This window comes from Pyrus communis, chromosome 3 (assembly GCF_041283825.1).
Source record: "Pyrus communis isolate YQ-2024b chromosome 3, ASM4128382v1, whole genome shotgun sequence".
Lineage (NCBI taxonomy): Eukaryota > Viridiplantae > Streptophyta > Magnoliopsida > Rosales > Rosaceae > Pyrus > Pyrus communis.
This window is the reverse complement of record NC_142567.1, coordinates 8,000,608-8,017,157: the sequence shown is the minus strand read 5'-3', so window position 1 is coordinate 8,017,157 and position 16,550 is coordinate 8,000,608. Positions and strand designations below refer to the sequence as shown.

The window sequence follows — 16,550 nt, the reverse complement described above, 5'->3', positions numbered from 1 at the left end:
AAAATACAATACACAAATTATTCTTCTACCTTTTCAATGGAAACATAATCTTCTACCTCTTTCGTAAAAGCGTCATCTTCCATTTGTTCAATAAAAAAATCATCTTCTAAGTCTATTGATATTTTTTTACTTTATCTGAATGAAAGGAGATAAAAATATGAGTTAGGGTTTAAGGTAGACAAATCATCTCCTATGCCTAATTTTTTTTTTTTTTTTTTGTTAAATTAAGCAAAACAAGATAATTAATGTTCTTATTAGTCTTTTTGCAAATGGACAATTTTGTAGTTAAAAATTCATTAAAAGGTGAGTGGAAATATAAAATATTGGGATGAAAATAACATCACTAAAAAAGAAAATGATAGTATAAATAAGTGGCAAAAATAACATTTTTAAAAGTACATATTTATTTTCATATATGCGTCATGAGTCGTGCGTTTAAAGACTACGTGCGTCATGAGTCGTGCGTTTAAAAGACTACGTGCGTCATCAGCCTCATCCCTCATCCTTTCTAAACGACATGTCGTTGCGCTAGACTGAGGCCGGAGTAAACTGATTCGTTCATGATTTCCCATTCATAATTTTCCTCATCGCAAGCAAATTGGGGAAGCTGATTGAGGATTTGAGAGCGTTTGAGGAGGAAGTTAGGGTTTTCTTTCTTTCTGTCAATCGGATCAGGTTCACAATTCTTCAGTTCCCAGTTTCTTTTTTTCTAATTTTGCTTTTTAGGTTTCAAATTAAAAGCAATATTATCAAATTCGTTAATCCAATTTCGACTTTGGTTTCAAGAATTCCAGATAATTCTCCTAGCCCTAGAACCCAAATCCCAATTTGATTCTGTAGCTTTTATCTCCCTCTACTGTATGTTGATTTTTGCACTGTGATTTGTCTCTGTTAGTGCTCTGCATTTTTAAAGTTCATTGTTTGATTACATGTTTAGGTGTAAATTGTAGTGTGAGTTGAATAGGGGCATGGAATCGTCAGACGATGAGGCAGAGGCGGTGCCACAATCCGTTTCGAATTACCATTTTGTAGATGACAAGGACGAACCCATCTCATTTCATGTTTTGCCAATTCAGTGGAGTGAGGGTGAGAGGCAAGATGGGAGGAAACTGGACATATTTGTGCGTGGCACTGCCGATAATGGGCTTCAGAAACTGTATAAGCATGTTATCGCATGGCGGTTTGATATTTCCAATGTCGATCCTGAGATAGCGGTGCTCTCTAAGGAAAATAACTGGCTCAAGCTTCAGAAGCCGAGGAAGAGTTTCGAGGAAGTAATAAGGTCAATCTTGCTAACAGTGCAGTGCCTTCACTATGTGAGGAGAAATCCTGAGACATCCGGCAAATCTCTGTGGGATCACTTATCTAAAGTTTTCAGGTATCTTTCGATCTTTTAAACATCTCTTCTGTTTTCGCTCATTTTCTTACACTGAGTTTTGACGGTTTCCCTCATTTTGCAGCTCGTATGAGGTCAGGCCTTCTCAGAATGACCTGGTGAATTATATTCCTCTAATTAGTGAAGCTGTTAAACGGGATGACGCATTAGCAAAGTGCAAGGTTCTGTTTAGCTTCTTTTCTTATCAATGTAACTGTATAATTTTTTATTCAGTTGTGCTATCTCAGTGGTTATGGTTGATATTCTTCAATATAGGTTTCAATCTGAAATTTGGAGCAGGCAAACCACTACTGTTTCATCCTCCCCCTTTTTTGTTTTAAATGCAAAATTGAAACTTATATTTGTGAAGCTTTGTGTGAACATGTTGAGCTGGACTACCTGCTTATTCATTAACTGAATGTGTGAACCTTAGACGGCGAAGCAAACTTTCTGCTATTTGAATTTTATTAAGATTCAAGCTTTCTCTGTACTTGCTCTTCTTTTACTTAATTTTGGCTTCATTGTGTTTTCACTTTATATTATTTCCTGTTCTTATTCTTCTGTACGAACTACAAACTGTCTTTATGTTTATGCATTGTTAATTAAAATTACAAACTGTGTTTTGAACAGTTTTTGGTCAACTTTCTTGAAGAGAAGCCCACCAAGAGGAAACTGCATGATGAGGTAATTTTCTAGCGTTTACTTGTTTTTGTCTTTCATTAGCACACTTTTATCCTTTAATTCTTTAAAGTTTCTTTTAGTTTCATGATATAGTGTTTGAGCCAGTGAACTCATTGGATTTTCAGGACATTCAAGCTACAACAAAACCTGGATTTATAGTTGATGATATGGAAGAAGATATGATTGATGCTGAAGACGAGTCCAGTGACGATGATAACCTGTTTGATTCTGTTTGTGCGTTTTGTGATAATGGTGGCGATCTTTTGTGGTATGCTTTGCTGGCTTTCTTATGACAATAGTCACGATATCGGCATATTTTAAATAACTTCATTTCCTAGAAGTTACTGCATAAATATATATTTTTTGCTCTGTAGTTGTGAAGGGAGATGCCTAAGGTCATTTCACGCAACTGTAGAGGATGGTGAGGATTCTATGTGTGAAACCCTTGGCTTTACCCAGGATGAAGTAGACGTATGCTCTTCTTACTCACTTTTGTTGTGAATCCCCTTTTTTTTATTTTTTTATTTCCATTTGATTGTTTCTTTTTGTTACTGATATTATGATTATTTTTATTCTCTGTTTTGATCTTGGCAGGCGATTCAGAACTTCTTCTGCAGGAACTGTCAGTATAAACAGCATCAGTGCTATGCTTGTGGGAAGCTAGGCTCCTCTGATAAATCTTCAGGGGCTGAGGTATGAAATTTTTCTTCATAGCTGTGGACATGCTAGCTTGATTAGTTTAAGTATATAAATTCAGAACCAGGGACGTTTTAGTTTTTCTACACTGTTAGTAGCAAAGCAATACTGGTCTACAGTTTTCTTATTTTGTTTGTTCCTTTCATTTTGGGGAAGGGTGCTGCGGTTTTTTTTTCCTTTCCTTTGTATGTGTGGTACCATGATATATTGTTCTGCATTTAGCTGTTTGGGTTCATTTTCTAGTGTTAGGTATACTCGCTCAAAATATTCCGCTACACTCTGTTGATCTTTTTCTTTGGTCATACTTCCTTTTATGTCTTTTTGTTGTGCTTTTTATGATGCTATCTTAGGTTAGGACATTCATCTTGTGCTTGTAGTTCTTCAACTTTTGAGCATCATTTCTTGTTGGAATTTGTTTTAATTTTTTATATTATGCTTTCTTCCTTCTTGATTTTCATTCTACTCAGTGTAATCTTGCTACTAGGGTGCCCTTTTGTTTTCCCAGCATTTTCCATCTTGCGCAGCGTTAATTAAGTGAATCTCCCTGGTGCTGATACCAATTTTTGTATGGTCGTTTTAGTAAGAGTTCTTTACCCATTTATTTTCCTGGTTAAATTTTTTTGTTCTTTGAAGCTTGGTTGTTGTTTTTGTAGTAAGAAATGTGTTTTAGTAATAGGAAAGTTGAGACACATAGAATGATAATTATCCTTACATCATCTGGATGAATAAAAATATGAATAATTATCCTTGTAGTTCTTCATCATAGAGAGAGTGGTACCACTTTAAACTCTTGGGAAGTGGAAACCTAAAGAGAAGCTAAAACATGTACTTTTATCTGAAATACAGTTTCTTTGAAATACTTGGCTCTCCGCATCCGTGGTATGCTTATAATGGTAATCACAATGCACATATGTACTATTTGGGCTCTTTTACTTTGACCAAACCTCATGAGTCAATTTCCAACAATGCAAAGCGATCAGGTGCAAACTCAACGCAAATTAATCATTTCAAATACCACCTTTGCATTCAAGAACCCACTGGTTAAACAGGGTTTAGTAAAGCAATTTGTTTTTTTGTGGGTCTGGCATTGTAACATTTCGTTGTTTATTTTATCTGGGAGGATTAGTCATATGTTAAATAAGCTTAATTGAGAGATACCTGTGTAGTGCCCACCCCGCATTATATTTCAATGATCCAAACTGTCTAAATTTTATGTCCTCAAAAAAACATCGTTGCAATGAAACACCCAAATTGGAAGTAGCTTAACCACTCATTTAAATGTCGTCATTTTATTGTTTTCTTGGAGCAGTCTTTGTCTTTTGTTTCAAGTATGATCTATGAAAGAAAAATACTCTGAATCATTAAGATATAATCCGGAGTGGGGGATTCGAGGTGTCCCTCTGATAAGATTATGCGAGTGATCCCTCAATAGAAGGGACTCATATACATACAGATATATATATCATCATTATCATCAGAGTATTATTCTGCCTTTCCTGCTTTTTGTATTGTCAGCATCGGTCATTGTCGTCATCAGAGTATTATTCTTATGTTTGGTACACGTAAATCATTTTTATCATTTCTGTTAGGTCTTCCCCTGTGTTTCTGCAACCTGTGGTCAATTTTACCATCCACGTTGCATTGCAAAACTCATTTATAAAGACAATGGAGTCTCTGCTGAAGAACTGGAGAAAAAAATTGCTATGGGTGAATCTTTTACATGTCCGATTCATAAATGCTGCATTTGTAAACAAGGAGAGAACAAGAAGAATCCTCAGTTGCGGTTTGCTGTGTGCCGGCGTTGTCCCAAATCCTACCACAAGAAATGCTTGCCGGAGTAATCTTCTTAATTGTTCTATTTTGTTTTTATTTTTAATATGCTTTTAGGAGACCATGCTTTGGTCTATTATCTGTGTATAGCTGGTTTATGCTTGAATTGCTTGTACCAGGGATATTGTATTTGAGAAAACAGAGAAAACAGAGGAAGATGAGGAGGAAGACGAAGAGGATGAAGGTACAACACCAAGGGCTTGGGAAGGACTATTACCAAACCGTGTACTAATATATTGCACGTAAGTATTATTTTTGTGAGCTGCTTTGTTAATTATTTTGTTTGTTTTAATTTTTCTGAATGCTTTTTTCTTTTTCCTTGGATTAGAAAACATGAGATAATTAAAGACATTGGAACGCCAATAAGGGACCATGTAACATTCCCTGATGTTGGAGAAAAGAGGACCAGTTTTGTTCGAAAGAAGACTGATTTTGTAGGGAAAAAGAAAAAACGGACATTAGAATCCCTTCAAGATAGAGAAAAATCTGTGAAAAATAAGAGAAGCCTTTCCGCTGAAGAATTCTGTAGGGGCCAAACTGCTCCTACGATATCTAAAGAGAAGCTGAAGTCATCTTCTGCTGCAAAAGTGGGTGGTAACAGAATTAGTAAAAAACTACCTTCTGGGTTAGATACATCAAGAAAGGTGAAAGCGAATAGTGCTTTGAAAAAGGAAGCTAAGATTTCTGTGGCTGAGGAACAAAAGACCTCATTGGGTGATCAGCTATATGCCTATATGAATAGGTCTAATCAAGTGAAGTCAGGTAAGCAGGGCAAACCTGATGGGGAGTGTGGTTTGGCAATAGGTAATCCTGCCTCAAAAACGTTGATCAGTGCACCACCATCTTTAGATGCAGCTACAGAGAGGAGGTAACTTCATTTAAATTATTTACCAATTCTGTTTTGTTTATACATTGTAACTTGTTACAGCAATTTTTTATAGCATTACATCTTTCATTTAATATGAGGGTGAGCCTTGGCACAAGGGAAAGGTTGCTCCTTTGTGACTGAAAGGTCAAGGGTTCGAGTCGTGGAAACAGCCTCTAGTACGGCTGCGTACGATAGATGTTCCACCCCATCCCCCGCGCGACCCCTGCAAAGCGGGGAGCCTTGTTGGCTCGAGCTCGCCCTTTTACCTCTTTCATTCAATATATAAGGGAGAATGCCTTGAAGTTGACAATTCAAAATACCAAAACTACCCCTATTCAACTTTCTAAAAGACTTAAATATAATGGGGGTAATGTAGTAAATAACTAACAAGAATTTAAAAAGCCAAAGTAAGTTAAAATATTATGCATAAAAACCCATCTTGGTTGGGCTAGTGGTTACCCCAACATTAGTACCATCATCTCCATCTCATTAGTTTTTCTTCTAGTTTTTATAAAAATAACAAAAACCGTCAATTGGCTTATGCCAATATGTGTGACCGTGTTCTAAGGGGATAGTATATTTGAGAGTGTGTGTATTACTCCCTCTTTCTCCTCTCTATCCTCTCTACACATGCATGCACACACACACACACACGCATATATGTTTGGATAGTTTACAAGGATTTACCACAGTTGCAGTCAATCTTAATTTAAAGTTTGTGTAGTTCTTTGATTTATTTCTTGCAATTCAGATTACTGGCTTTAATGAAAGATGCCGCATCTTCAATAACTCTGGAAGATGTTATAAGAAAGCGGCAGCGCACAGTTCCATCAACTCATCATTCCTCGTCCAAAAATGCTGTGGATAGGAACATTACACTGGGAAAGGTAGAAGGCTCAGTTGAGGTACATCCATGGGAAAATCTTAACTGTTATTTTGCACTGCACCAAGTGTGAACTTTTGATGATTTCTCTTATCATGCACTTGGTAATGTATCCACTGTATTTTAGGCTGTTCGAACAGCGTTACGGAAACTAGAGGAAGGATGCAGTACTGAAGATTCTGAGGCTGTTTGTGCTCCTGAGGTGGTTCACCAGATTTACAAGTGGAAGGTGGTTTCCTATTCCAGTCTCACTATCCTACAACTTATGATTAGGCAAAGATTATTCATCTTCATATTGTATTAAGTAATAGGTTTCCTGCTTTAATGTTTGTTGTCTGTGTGCCTTGTATACTACACTTACACATCTCAGCTATTTGCCTTTTCTTTTAATTCGGATGGTTTGTGGATCGGGTATAGGGTTGTAACCTAGCCAAGTTAAACTGAGTCTTGTAGTGCTCAAACGTAATTTGCTACGTTTTAGCTAAGCTTGACTAACTGGGCTCTAAGTAAGGTGTCGGATGTTGGTTCCAGGCACGGGGTTGGCTTGCATGAGTTTAAGCTGAACTTGAATTTGGCTCATATGCGGGACATGAGCTTAAAGTGTGACTTGACTTAATGACCCTAGGAAAATATAGATACATAAGTGAATAAAGAAATAAAGAATCATATAACAAATATAAATTTTAAATAGAGAAATTAAGGATACGGACCTCACACCTGTAGCACAAATACATGAGCCAACCTCAACTCAAAGAGAGTTGTCTTGTGATGAAATCTGAGTTAGACACTATCTTTTACTAGCTTGGCTTGTATTTTCTAGCAAGCTTTAGTATTTTATTTAAGTGGCTAGTTTCTTTACAAGCCAAGCTCAAACGAGCCAAGAACATTTAAGAACTTGAGCTGTATAGAGCTGACTGAACCTTACAAGGTTGGCGTAAGCTGTTATTCTTCATGCACATTATTCTAGGGTAGGCAAAGTGTTATAATTCTGACTCGGGTAGAGAAATCATGGCTTTTTTGATGAATAACTAGAAATATACAAGATTATAATAGTTTGGCAGAAATTTTGTCTACGTCAATTGTGATTTCTCTGGGTAGAGCAATCATGGCTTTTTTGAATTAATAATAGAGAAAAAATTACTCTTGTAAACCCTAGAACCAATCCCTCTATCTCTCTTGGCTGTCTCTCTGTTCTCTTGTGTTTTTGCCCCTTGCCGCACCCAGGCACCCTATAGGACTCCTACTCTAGTTGGGATAGGAAGAATACTTGCATTCCTACTCTGTTTCTGCTTCCAGAATTCCCAATCTAATTTTACAAGAAAGTTATTCTCTCCTAATCCTTGGAGTACAAGAATCTGTGTACCTTTAGCATTCCTCATACAATCCTACACAAAATAGGACTCTGACAAATGACAAACCAAATTCTAACAAAAAGTTGGTTTATTTTCAGTCCACACTTTGATAAGGAAGCCTATTTGGTCATTTGGTAATTGGTACATGACAAATGAATTCTATACATTGTAGCTAAGTTTGTGACATTTTACATTTTTAAATGTTAAGGAAACATCAAGTCTGTCCTTGTGTTCACTTGAAATGTAAAATGTGTAACGGTGAGCTTTTTGTAGCATCCCTTGTGCTCACACTCTATACTAAGTGCTATATTTGTAGCATCTCTCTCTCTCTCTCTCTCTCTCTCTCTCTCTCTCTCTCATCTTAATTTTTCTTTGTTACCTGTTTTCTCTTTCTCTTTGTGGTTGAGTTTGTTATGTGATTTTATATTCACGTAATATGTGTACTAAAGGTTCATCAGAAAACGGTTGTGTTGTACAGTTTCCCATTAGTTTGTTGATTTATTTTTGATGCAGAACAAGCTGAGAGTATATCTTGCACCTTTTTTGCACGGAATGCGCTACACGTCCTTTGGTCGTCATTTTACAAAGGTGGACAAATTAGAAGAGGTAATTTGGTTGTGTTCAGTTATTTCTATTTCAAAGTTGTAAAGCACTCTTGCTAACTTATTATTGCGTCTACTTTCTTCTCAGCTTGGGTTTTAATGAATTATTAAAACAGTGGAAACTTGCGTTTATGAACATGTCCACCCCACTCATGTTTGGTATGGTCGCTTATGATTAAGATAATCTTGACATTGAAAAACTTGTGGTTTTGTTTTGGTTTCTCCAGTTTTAAAGATAATTAGATCCACATTGACATTTGGATTTCTTTCTTGAGTTTGTTTTCTGTTTAGAAGAAAGGTAAATTTTATCAGTAGACAAAGTCAAGAAGTTGCAAAATAATCTCCACTATTGGACAATAGGTCCACCAGTTAGACAAAAGAACAAGAATATCACCCACCAAAAAATTCAGTGCTGTGGATTTTGGTTTACTCATGCTTTCACAAATCATTTTGCGAATTAAACTCTGTTTGTATATACTATATGGTTGTTCATTTTTGCTTTACTCGTTCACATAGCTTTACCTTTTATCTCGTCTGCACACATTCACTTCATTAATCTTGAGCCGTTGAGCGTGTATTATGAGCTTCATGAATCCTTGAAGAATTCTAAAAGCTTGATTTTAATGTACAGATTGCTGATAGGCTGCATTGGTACGTAAAAGATGGAGATACGGTAAGGATCTATATGCTTATATCTGCGAGAATAATTTTAATACATAGTATATATGAGTGCATTGTATATCTTTTAACATGAAATATCTTTTGGATGTTTCTTTGAGTTATGCCCTTGATGATACTCTCGTTTGTCTTCGTGATATTTAATGATCTGAATTGAATCAATTAATTAAGCGCATCTGAATTGAATTCAAATGTTATTTGGTACTATATGCGTAATTGTTTATTTGCATGACTGGCTTTTTTTCCTGGGTGTCTATTTTTTTCCTTAGAAGCTTCATAGCACCTGAATGCTTTATTTGACTGTTCACCTAGAGGTCAACTCAACTACAGATCATTATACTATATTCAGCATCTAAGTTTGTGATGACATGGATTATGATGATGATTGAAACTGTTGCAGGCTTGCAGCTTATTTTTATCAACAGAGTTTTTTCAGAAACTACTTCTAGGACCTGACATCTTTATGATAGCAGAAGCATGGAAATTTATTTTTGAAGAAGAAAAATTTAAGGAGATTAATGGTTTACTCCCCACTTTCTTTTCTTAGGTGATCTAGGACAATATTGCTTTGCTTCGAAATTGATGACAAGCCCTTTGTACAGTAATCACGATAAGGAACTATATAACAACGAAATTACTTAATTTAGGAAACTAAAGAACAGTGCTGCACTTCTTAGAGAATTTTTTTTTTTTTTTTTTTTTGGAAAAGGAGGATCTAGTGTACTTCAGAGGACTATTCGTTGGCTGGGCTGGAGATATTTCTATTCAGCCTTTTGCGTTTCTGTTAGTTAAAAGTTTCCACTTTGGCTGTTTTAGATGTATTTTATTTAGTGGGGCTACGCGGTCCAAGGTATTTTGTGCTGATTCTAGAATCAATAAAATTGTTTTTTTTTTCGTAGAAGAAATATTGAACCGTACTTTTTTTTTCCCTGCAAGACTGCAACAGAAACATCTATTGCTGAAGAATTTATCACGATGATCTTTATGAACGTTTGTTTGACTTTACACAGTTGAACTTGTACTAAATATATTCACCACAGAAGTCATAAGCTAGTTGTTTGTTGGATGACTGTCTTCTTGTTCTCAAGTGCATATTATATGGTTAAGAAAGAGAATTGAGGTTGTTGTGATTCCTTATTAAAGGGGATATTAATGTTGGATCATAAGCTTAGGTTGTTAGGCAGGATTGGCCTTGGTTTCTTTATTATTACATATTTGTTTTTTCCAATGTTCCTTACCTCGCCTTCAAAATAATGTTGATTGGTTAGTACCTGATTACTTATGGTTCCAATGAACAGATAGTGGACTTCTGTTGTGGTGCCAATGATTTCAGCATCGTAATGAAGAAAAAGCTTGAAGAGACGGGGAAGAACTGCTTTTATAAAAACTATGACTTAATTCAACCGAAGGTAATAGTCATTCATATAAGTCCTTAATGTTGGTCAATCCCCACAAGTAATATTATCAATGACATGTGCATACATGGTTGCATTGTTCACCACATACCTTGTCAGTTAAGGGTCAATATATTTTATAATATATTTTTTGTAGTCGAGGGACTCATTATCCTTTTGTTAGAGGCTTTGATTCTGTGCAGCGGGGTCTATTGGGGATCGATTGAAGCTTATGAATAGTTCTGTTTTTCTATGTTCAACTGTAAGATTGTGATTAGTGAAAATTAAGAGTTTTGAAAAGGCTTGCTGTCTATGGGATAAATGCAAGTGCCAAACATATTTGTGCTTCCACTGTTAATGCCTACTGTATTTCAGACTTAGCTTTTATGAGGTTTGTAATTACTGCGGAATGCAATTCAAATCACCTGCACTGGGAGTTATATTGCTCATTCTTGCTTTTTTCATCCGCATTTTAAGTAAAAAAGATATTGTGATTAATTTTGTCTCTTGTATCGTGTCTATTTGTCATTCCCTATGCTGGGTTAAAGGCTGTTGTGCGTGCATTTTTACAGGCTTAAAACTTAAAAACTAGGAAACTGATTGTTTTATGTGGATTTTCATTTGGCAGAACGATTTCTGTTTTGAGAAGAGAGATTGGATGAAAGTACAACCAAAGGAGTTACCAAAAGGGTCACAATTGGTAGGAACTTGGTGCTTGTTTGTATTTGATCAAGACATTTGAATTTCTGAACCTTTATGTTAATTTCACTCTCCGCAACTTTGCTTCTTGAGCAGATCATGGGGTTGAACCCTCCTTTCGGAGTTAAAGCAGCTCTGGCAAACAAGTTTATCGACAAGGCTCTTGAGTTCGATCCAAAGCTCCTTATTCTTATTGTTCCACCAGAAACTCAAAGGTAGCTGCTAGCTGTTGTTCATCTCTCTCTCAAACACACAGAGGCATACATCAATGTGGCCATGCCTTTGAACTGGAATTCCATTTGTATATAGTTCCTTACATTTGTGTCTTTCATCAGGTTAAATGAAAAGAAATCGCCATATGATCTAATTTGGGAGGATAACCAGTTTCTGTCTGGAAAGGTATGTGTTTGTCCAAGAGGCTGAATCTTAATTATCTGAATAGAAATTTTACATTGGGAGTTAATTGGTGACTGGTCTCCTTTCAGTCTTTTTATCTCCCGGGATCTGTTGATGTGAATGACAAACAAATGGATCAATGGAATGTAACGCCGCCACCACTCTATCTCTGGAGTCGTCCTGATTGGTCTGCTGACATCAAGGCTATAGCTCAAGAGCATGGTCACATGTCTGCATCACAAGGGTATATGAAAGAGCATTCTGACTCTCTAAATCACGGTCGGTCAATAGGTAATAATGATCAGTATGGTGAAGCACCTATGCTGATTGATGATGATGGCATAAAAACCGATAGTCCCAAAGATGTTGAAGGTGGGGCTGTTGTGACTGAGGAACACAGAGAAAGCTCCTGTGAGAACAGTGGTGACATAGGTGGCAACGAGAGTCCTGGGGATGGTAACAACATTGATGAGACATGCAGGGAAATTCTGCCACGCATTGAGCCTGCTGAAAAAGGAGATCAGCACTCTGAGCCTAGCAATTCTGGTTCAAGCGTGAAGTACGGAACTACTTATGGTGGGACAAAGGTTAACATAGCTGATGACAGAGGTAGAAGAAGCTTATCCAGGAGCAGTGATGAGCCTTACTTGAGTCTGACTCATAGATGGTCCGCTGGTCCCAGTTCTGGTTATAGGGCTACAAACTTGGAGGAACCGTTTGTGGGGCACATGAGAGACAGATCGGATACCCTTGGATATAGACCATGCTTGAATGAGGTGGAAGATCCATTTAGGAGGGAGTCTGACGTACGTTCTCAGATTCGGCTTTATGGTCAGCAAGATTTTGGTCCTTTAAGAAGTAATTATCTAGTGGGTCAGGATTCTGTAAGTGCACAGATTGGATCGTATTCATCTCCTTACAGCCATAGTCATCTTGGTCCGACAGCCGAGTCATCTTACAGAATGAACACGTCCGCCATGCAGCGGTATGCACCTCGGTTGGATGAACTGAACCACACGAGGATGGGTGGCTTAGGATCTGAACCTGCTTTAGGATACGAACCGCACATGTTCAGCAGCAACGGCACTTTTGATCCCAGGGCACCCCGGCCCGGTCAACATGGTGGTTCCATGGGTTTTGCTCCCGGTCCTCACCAAAGCTATTCGAACCAAAATTCAGCAGGTTGGTTGAATGAGTAAAAGCATGTACCATTTGATCAGTGTGTTTTCCCTTTTGTGCTTAAGAGTAATAAATGTTGGTGTATATTATATACAAGTGTTTTCGCAACTTTGTACTTCATGCCACTTCATTAGTTTTTTGTTCCTTGAACGGAAACGTATGATATTTTACTAGTTTGTTCTTCCATCCTATTTTTCTTTCTTGTTTTGGCTGAATGAGTGAGTTTGCCTTGTTACCGAAGATATATTTGCATAACGTGATGCATCACGTGATACATGAGACGCTCACATGAGTTATATATCTTTGCATCACGTGATACATGAGACGCTCACATGAGTTATATATCTCTAGTTACAATCAAGATTCTCCGCTGTTGGAGCATCTCCAACCAAAACCTTATTCTCTAATCTAATGTTGTTAAAGCAAAAGTAGTAATGCCAGGAGCTCTCAGGAGCCTTTGTTACTTTCTAATTTTAGGATTAGGAGCTCCTATAAGCGGGATAAACGTGTGATTGGAGATGAATTTTCTTTTAATCCTCTTATTTAAGGTGTCCATTTGGATTAGACTTGTCCTATCTAGCTAATCCGGTCCAACAAGCATGGCTTAGAGACAGCCCAAACAAAAGGATCCGCTTCTCTTCCCTTCCACTTTTCATACATTTTCAGCTTTCCTATTTTATGCGGTTACGATTAAACCATGTTAACATTTTATATTGATTTTTTATAAAGATAATAAGACAAAAAATCATAGTAACATAAAATGTTGACGTGACTTAACCGTGACCGCACAAATAGAAGGAGATAAAAGCGAAAGTGGGAGGGCAGAGGAGCCAGTTCCCAAAAAAGAGCCAAGGAAAGAGGGGAGTAGAATTCTAGAAAGAAAAAGAGACCAGACCAGGGGAAGCTAGAGAGAGAGAGAATAGAATTTTAAAAAGGAGACTAGAGAAATGGAGAGTGAAACCAACAACTTCATCAAGGTATGGATCTTAACCAACATTTCTCTGTGTTATTGTTTCTACATATCATCTAGAATCCCAAAGGGCATCCTCAGGCTTATCTCTCTCCTCCCCATCTTCTATCTCTTCATCATCCTCCCCTTCAACCTCCACTCCTTCCACCTCGGTGGTCCCACCACCTTCTTCCTGGTTTGGTTTGGCATATTCAAGCTCCTCCTCTTCTCCTTTGACCTTGGTCCTCTCTGTGCACCCCCACCAACTCTCTTCCAGTTCATCTCCACGGCTATCCTCCCCATCAAAATCATACAAAACCCCACAAACTCTGAGAACCCAAATTACCCAGTTGGTAAAACTGTTACAAACATGCCTAAAATGTCGGTTTTGTTTGCTGTAAAAGCCTTGCTTTTGGCTTTGGTCGTTAGGTCATACGACTACAGGCAACATTTACACGCCTATGTCATATTGGCCTTGTACTTCTGCCACATGTACTTGGGGCTAGAAATTGTAATGCCCCTGTGTGCGACCCCGGCTCGAGCTCTTTTCAAGTTTGAACTCGAGCCGCAGTCCAACAAGCCTTACCTTTCCACTTCCCTTCAAGACTTTTGGGGCCGTAGATGGAACCTCATGGTCACAAATATTCTACGGCCTACCACGTATGATCCAGTGCTCCGTATTTCGAAGCGTGTGGTCGGGCTTCGGTGGGCCCGATTTCTCGCTCTGATGTCTGCTTTTGCAGTCTCAGGTCTAATGCATGAGGTGATTTATTATTATCTCACACGTGTATCCCCTACATGGGAAGTGACGTGGTTCTTTGTGCTACATGGGTTGTGCGTGGCAATCGAGGTGGAGGTGAAGAAGGCGGTGGCCGAGAGATGGCGGTTTCACCCGTTGGTTTCGGGGCCGTTGACGTTGGGGTTCTTGGCTGTGACAGCCAATTGGCTGTTCTTCCCTCAGCTGCTGAGAAATGGCGTGGATGTCAAGGCTATAGATGAGTATCCAGTTATGGTAGATTTTGTCAAGGCACACATGCCCTTACTGTCATGAAAAAGACCTATTGCTCCAATTTGGGTGTTTTCTTATGAAACCTATTGCTCCAAGGCACGCATACACTTTTTATTTTATTTTTTATTGTTGTGTATGAGATTTAAATTCAGAAGCTTATTTAGAAAAATAATATTCTAGTGTCACTACAAGAAATGACAACGTAAATATTTTGGCATATACAACAACCGTTTCATATTTTGGTCCAAGCTCCTATTGGCAGACAAATTTTTTTATGTCTTTTTCGTTGTGAACCTTGTGATTAATTACAACCATGTCAATATGATGTTCGAACTAACGGCCCTTTGAAATTACAATTAGGGCGTAATTAGATGGAAATACCCATATGATTTTTCTTTCTTTTTGAACAAAAGTGTTAGCGAGTTAAATATGATTGTCGTTAATAAGAGATTGATATTTGGTTGTAATGTCATTGTTTTGTCCCAACGTTTATTGAGTTTCGGCTCATGCATAGTTCCTAAATCTTACTATAAATGGTAAATCAGAGTTTTTATGTTCCCTAAGTCTTATTCTTCATAGTCATACAAAAGATCTTCATAAAAATTGGACTGCCCACTTAGAGCCGTCATTGTTGGGATTCAAGAAGTACGAATTCACTATGTTTCGGGTTCAAATTCTTCCTAATCTTAGGACTTTGGCTCCCCAGTCTGATACAACTGCCACATAAGGCTTGAGCCTTGAACTACAAAATGGTCCTTAAAAAAGAACTCTTGCGCTAGTGATATAAATTCCTACTAATTTAACGGATGGAATGGAGTCACATTACTCTTGGGAGCTTATTCAGGGTGTTATTTGCGCAACTTCTTTTCAAAGTAAATGACATTACAAAATCTGTGAATGTTTTAGGATGGGTACTAGTTTAACTTAGAGGGGTGAATAGGTTTCAACTTAAAAATCCAATTCAAATTCAAATTCAATTTAATTTTCGCATGCACATCACATACCAAAATATCCTAAAAGATAAATAAAACGTGCACATGATATAGGATTTAGTGAGGCAAAATTCACCATTGAGAAAATTCTCGGGCTCCCAAGCCAGGATAACACTAAGAGAAATGAGCACACAAAGACTTACAAAACTCATCAACTAGACACACATGATAGTAGGCAGTTTTGTTTCCGTGCTTTGGTACTCGATCTTTTTTCAGCCTATGAGTGGAAGGGGTACGACACTAACGCGATAGTTAGTTACTTTCTCCTTAAGCTTTGCAAGATAGTAACACGATCATGAAGAATATATGGAGTGAAATGATTTTGACAATCAACCAACAGGACACATTTTCATAATTCATTTCGATTAAAGCCAAACAAAAATCACATGAAAATATGAATTTTCTCTTAGAACTGTTGGGGCTGAAATATTGGACTTGGGCCGAAGGTGGGTAATTGGTGTTAAGGTTTAATTCTTGGCACATTGATAATCCTTCGGGCTAGATGATATCAAGATATCCAGCCCATAATGGGCTTCAGCCGAGTGCTACTGGATGTCCACCCGATTAATCTATTTTTCTCATTAATTTGTCACTTATATATTCTTCTAGTTCGGTTACGCATCTCAAGATTCCGTGTTGGCGAGTTGCAATATGCCAACATTGTATTCCTCGCACCAATGAAAGGAATCAAGATTTAAAATCGAGCACTCACAATTGACCGTGCAAAGCAAATAGTATTCCACAAAGGTGGCTTCGAAGTTTGATTAATATTCGGCATTGAACCGAATAACTTTTCTTTAACGCTTATTTTCAGCTACCCCTCTTATTCTTCATAAAATCTCGTTTTACTTCATACATTTTATTTTGTCTCACTTCACTTCATACACTGTTCTTTTGTGTTTCCCTTTACCAATTTCACCAATTGAGTTAAGAAAACCATTAGTTTCGCTAATGTGTAATGGACCCT

The 16,550-nt window shown here is 37.5% G+C and overlaps 2 protein-coding genes across 2 annotated transcripts; both read left to right on the top strand.

Annotated features, from left to right (window-relative positions):
* The first annotated feature begins 494 nt into the window (after positions 1–494).
* Positions 495–12,819, top strand: LOC137714948 (protein ENHANCED DOWNY MILDEW 2). The gene is made up of 19 exons (XM_068454113.2): positions 495–675; positions 938–1,378; positions 1,461–1,557; positions 2,006–2,059; positions 2,182–2,324; positions 2,431–2,527; positions 2,651–2,749; positions 4,342–4,589; positions 4,702–4,824; positions 4,911–5,450; positions 6,202–6,355; positions 6,461–6,562; positions 8,199–8,291; positions 8,919–8,960; positions 10,264–10,374; positions 10,988–11,059; positions 11,155–11,273; positions 11,394–11,457; positions 11,544–12,819. Exons 2-19 carry the CDS (start codon positions 969–971, stop codon positions 12,651–12,653), a joined length of 3,678 nt encoding a protein of 1,225 aa, XP_068310214.2. The 5' UTR covers positions 495–675; positions 938–968; the 3' UTR covers positions 12,654–12,819.
* Positions 12,820–13,474: 655 nt separating this feature from the next.
* On the top strand, positions 13,475–14,815 carry LOC137714187 (long-chain-alcohol O-fatty-acyltransferase-like). The gene has a single exon (XM_068453465.2). It carries the CDS (start codon positions 13,581–13,583, stop codon positions 14,631–14,633), a length of 1,053 nt encoding a protein of 350 aa, XP_068309566.2. The 5' UTR covers positions 13,475–13,580; the 3' UTR covers positions 14,634–14,815.
* The last annotated feature ends 1,735 nt before the right edge of the window (positions 14,816–16,550 follow it).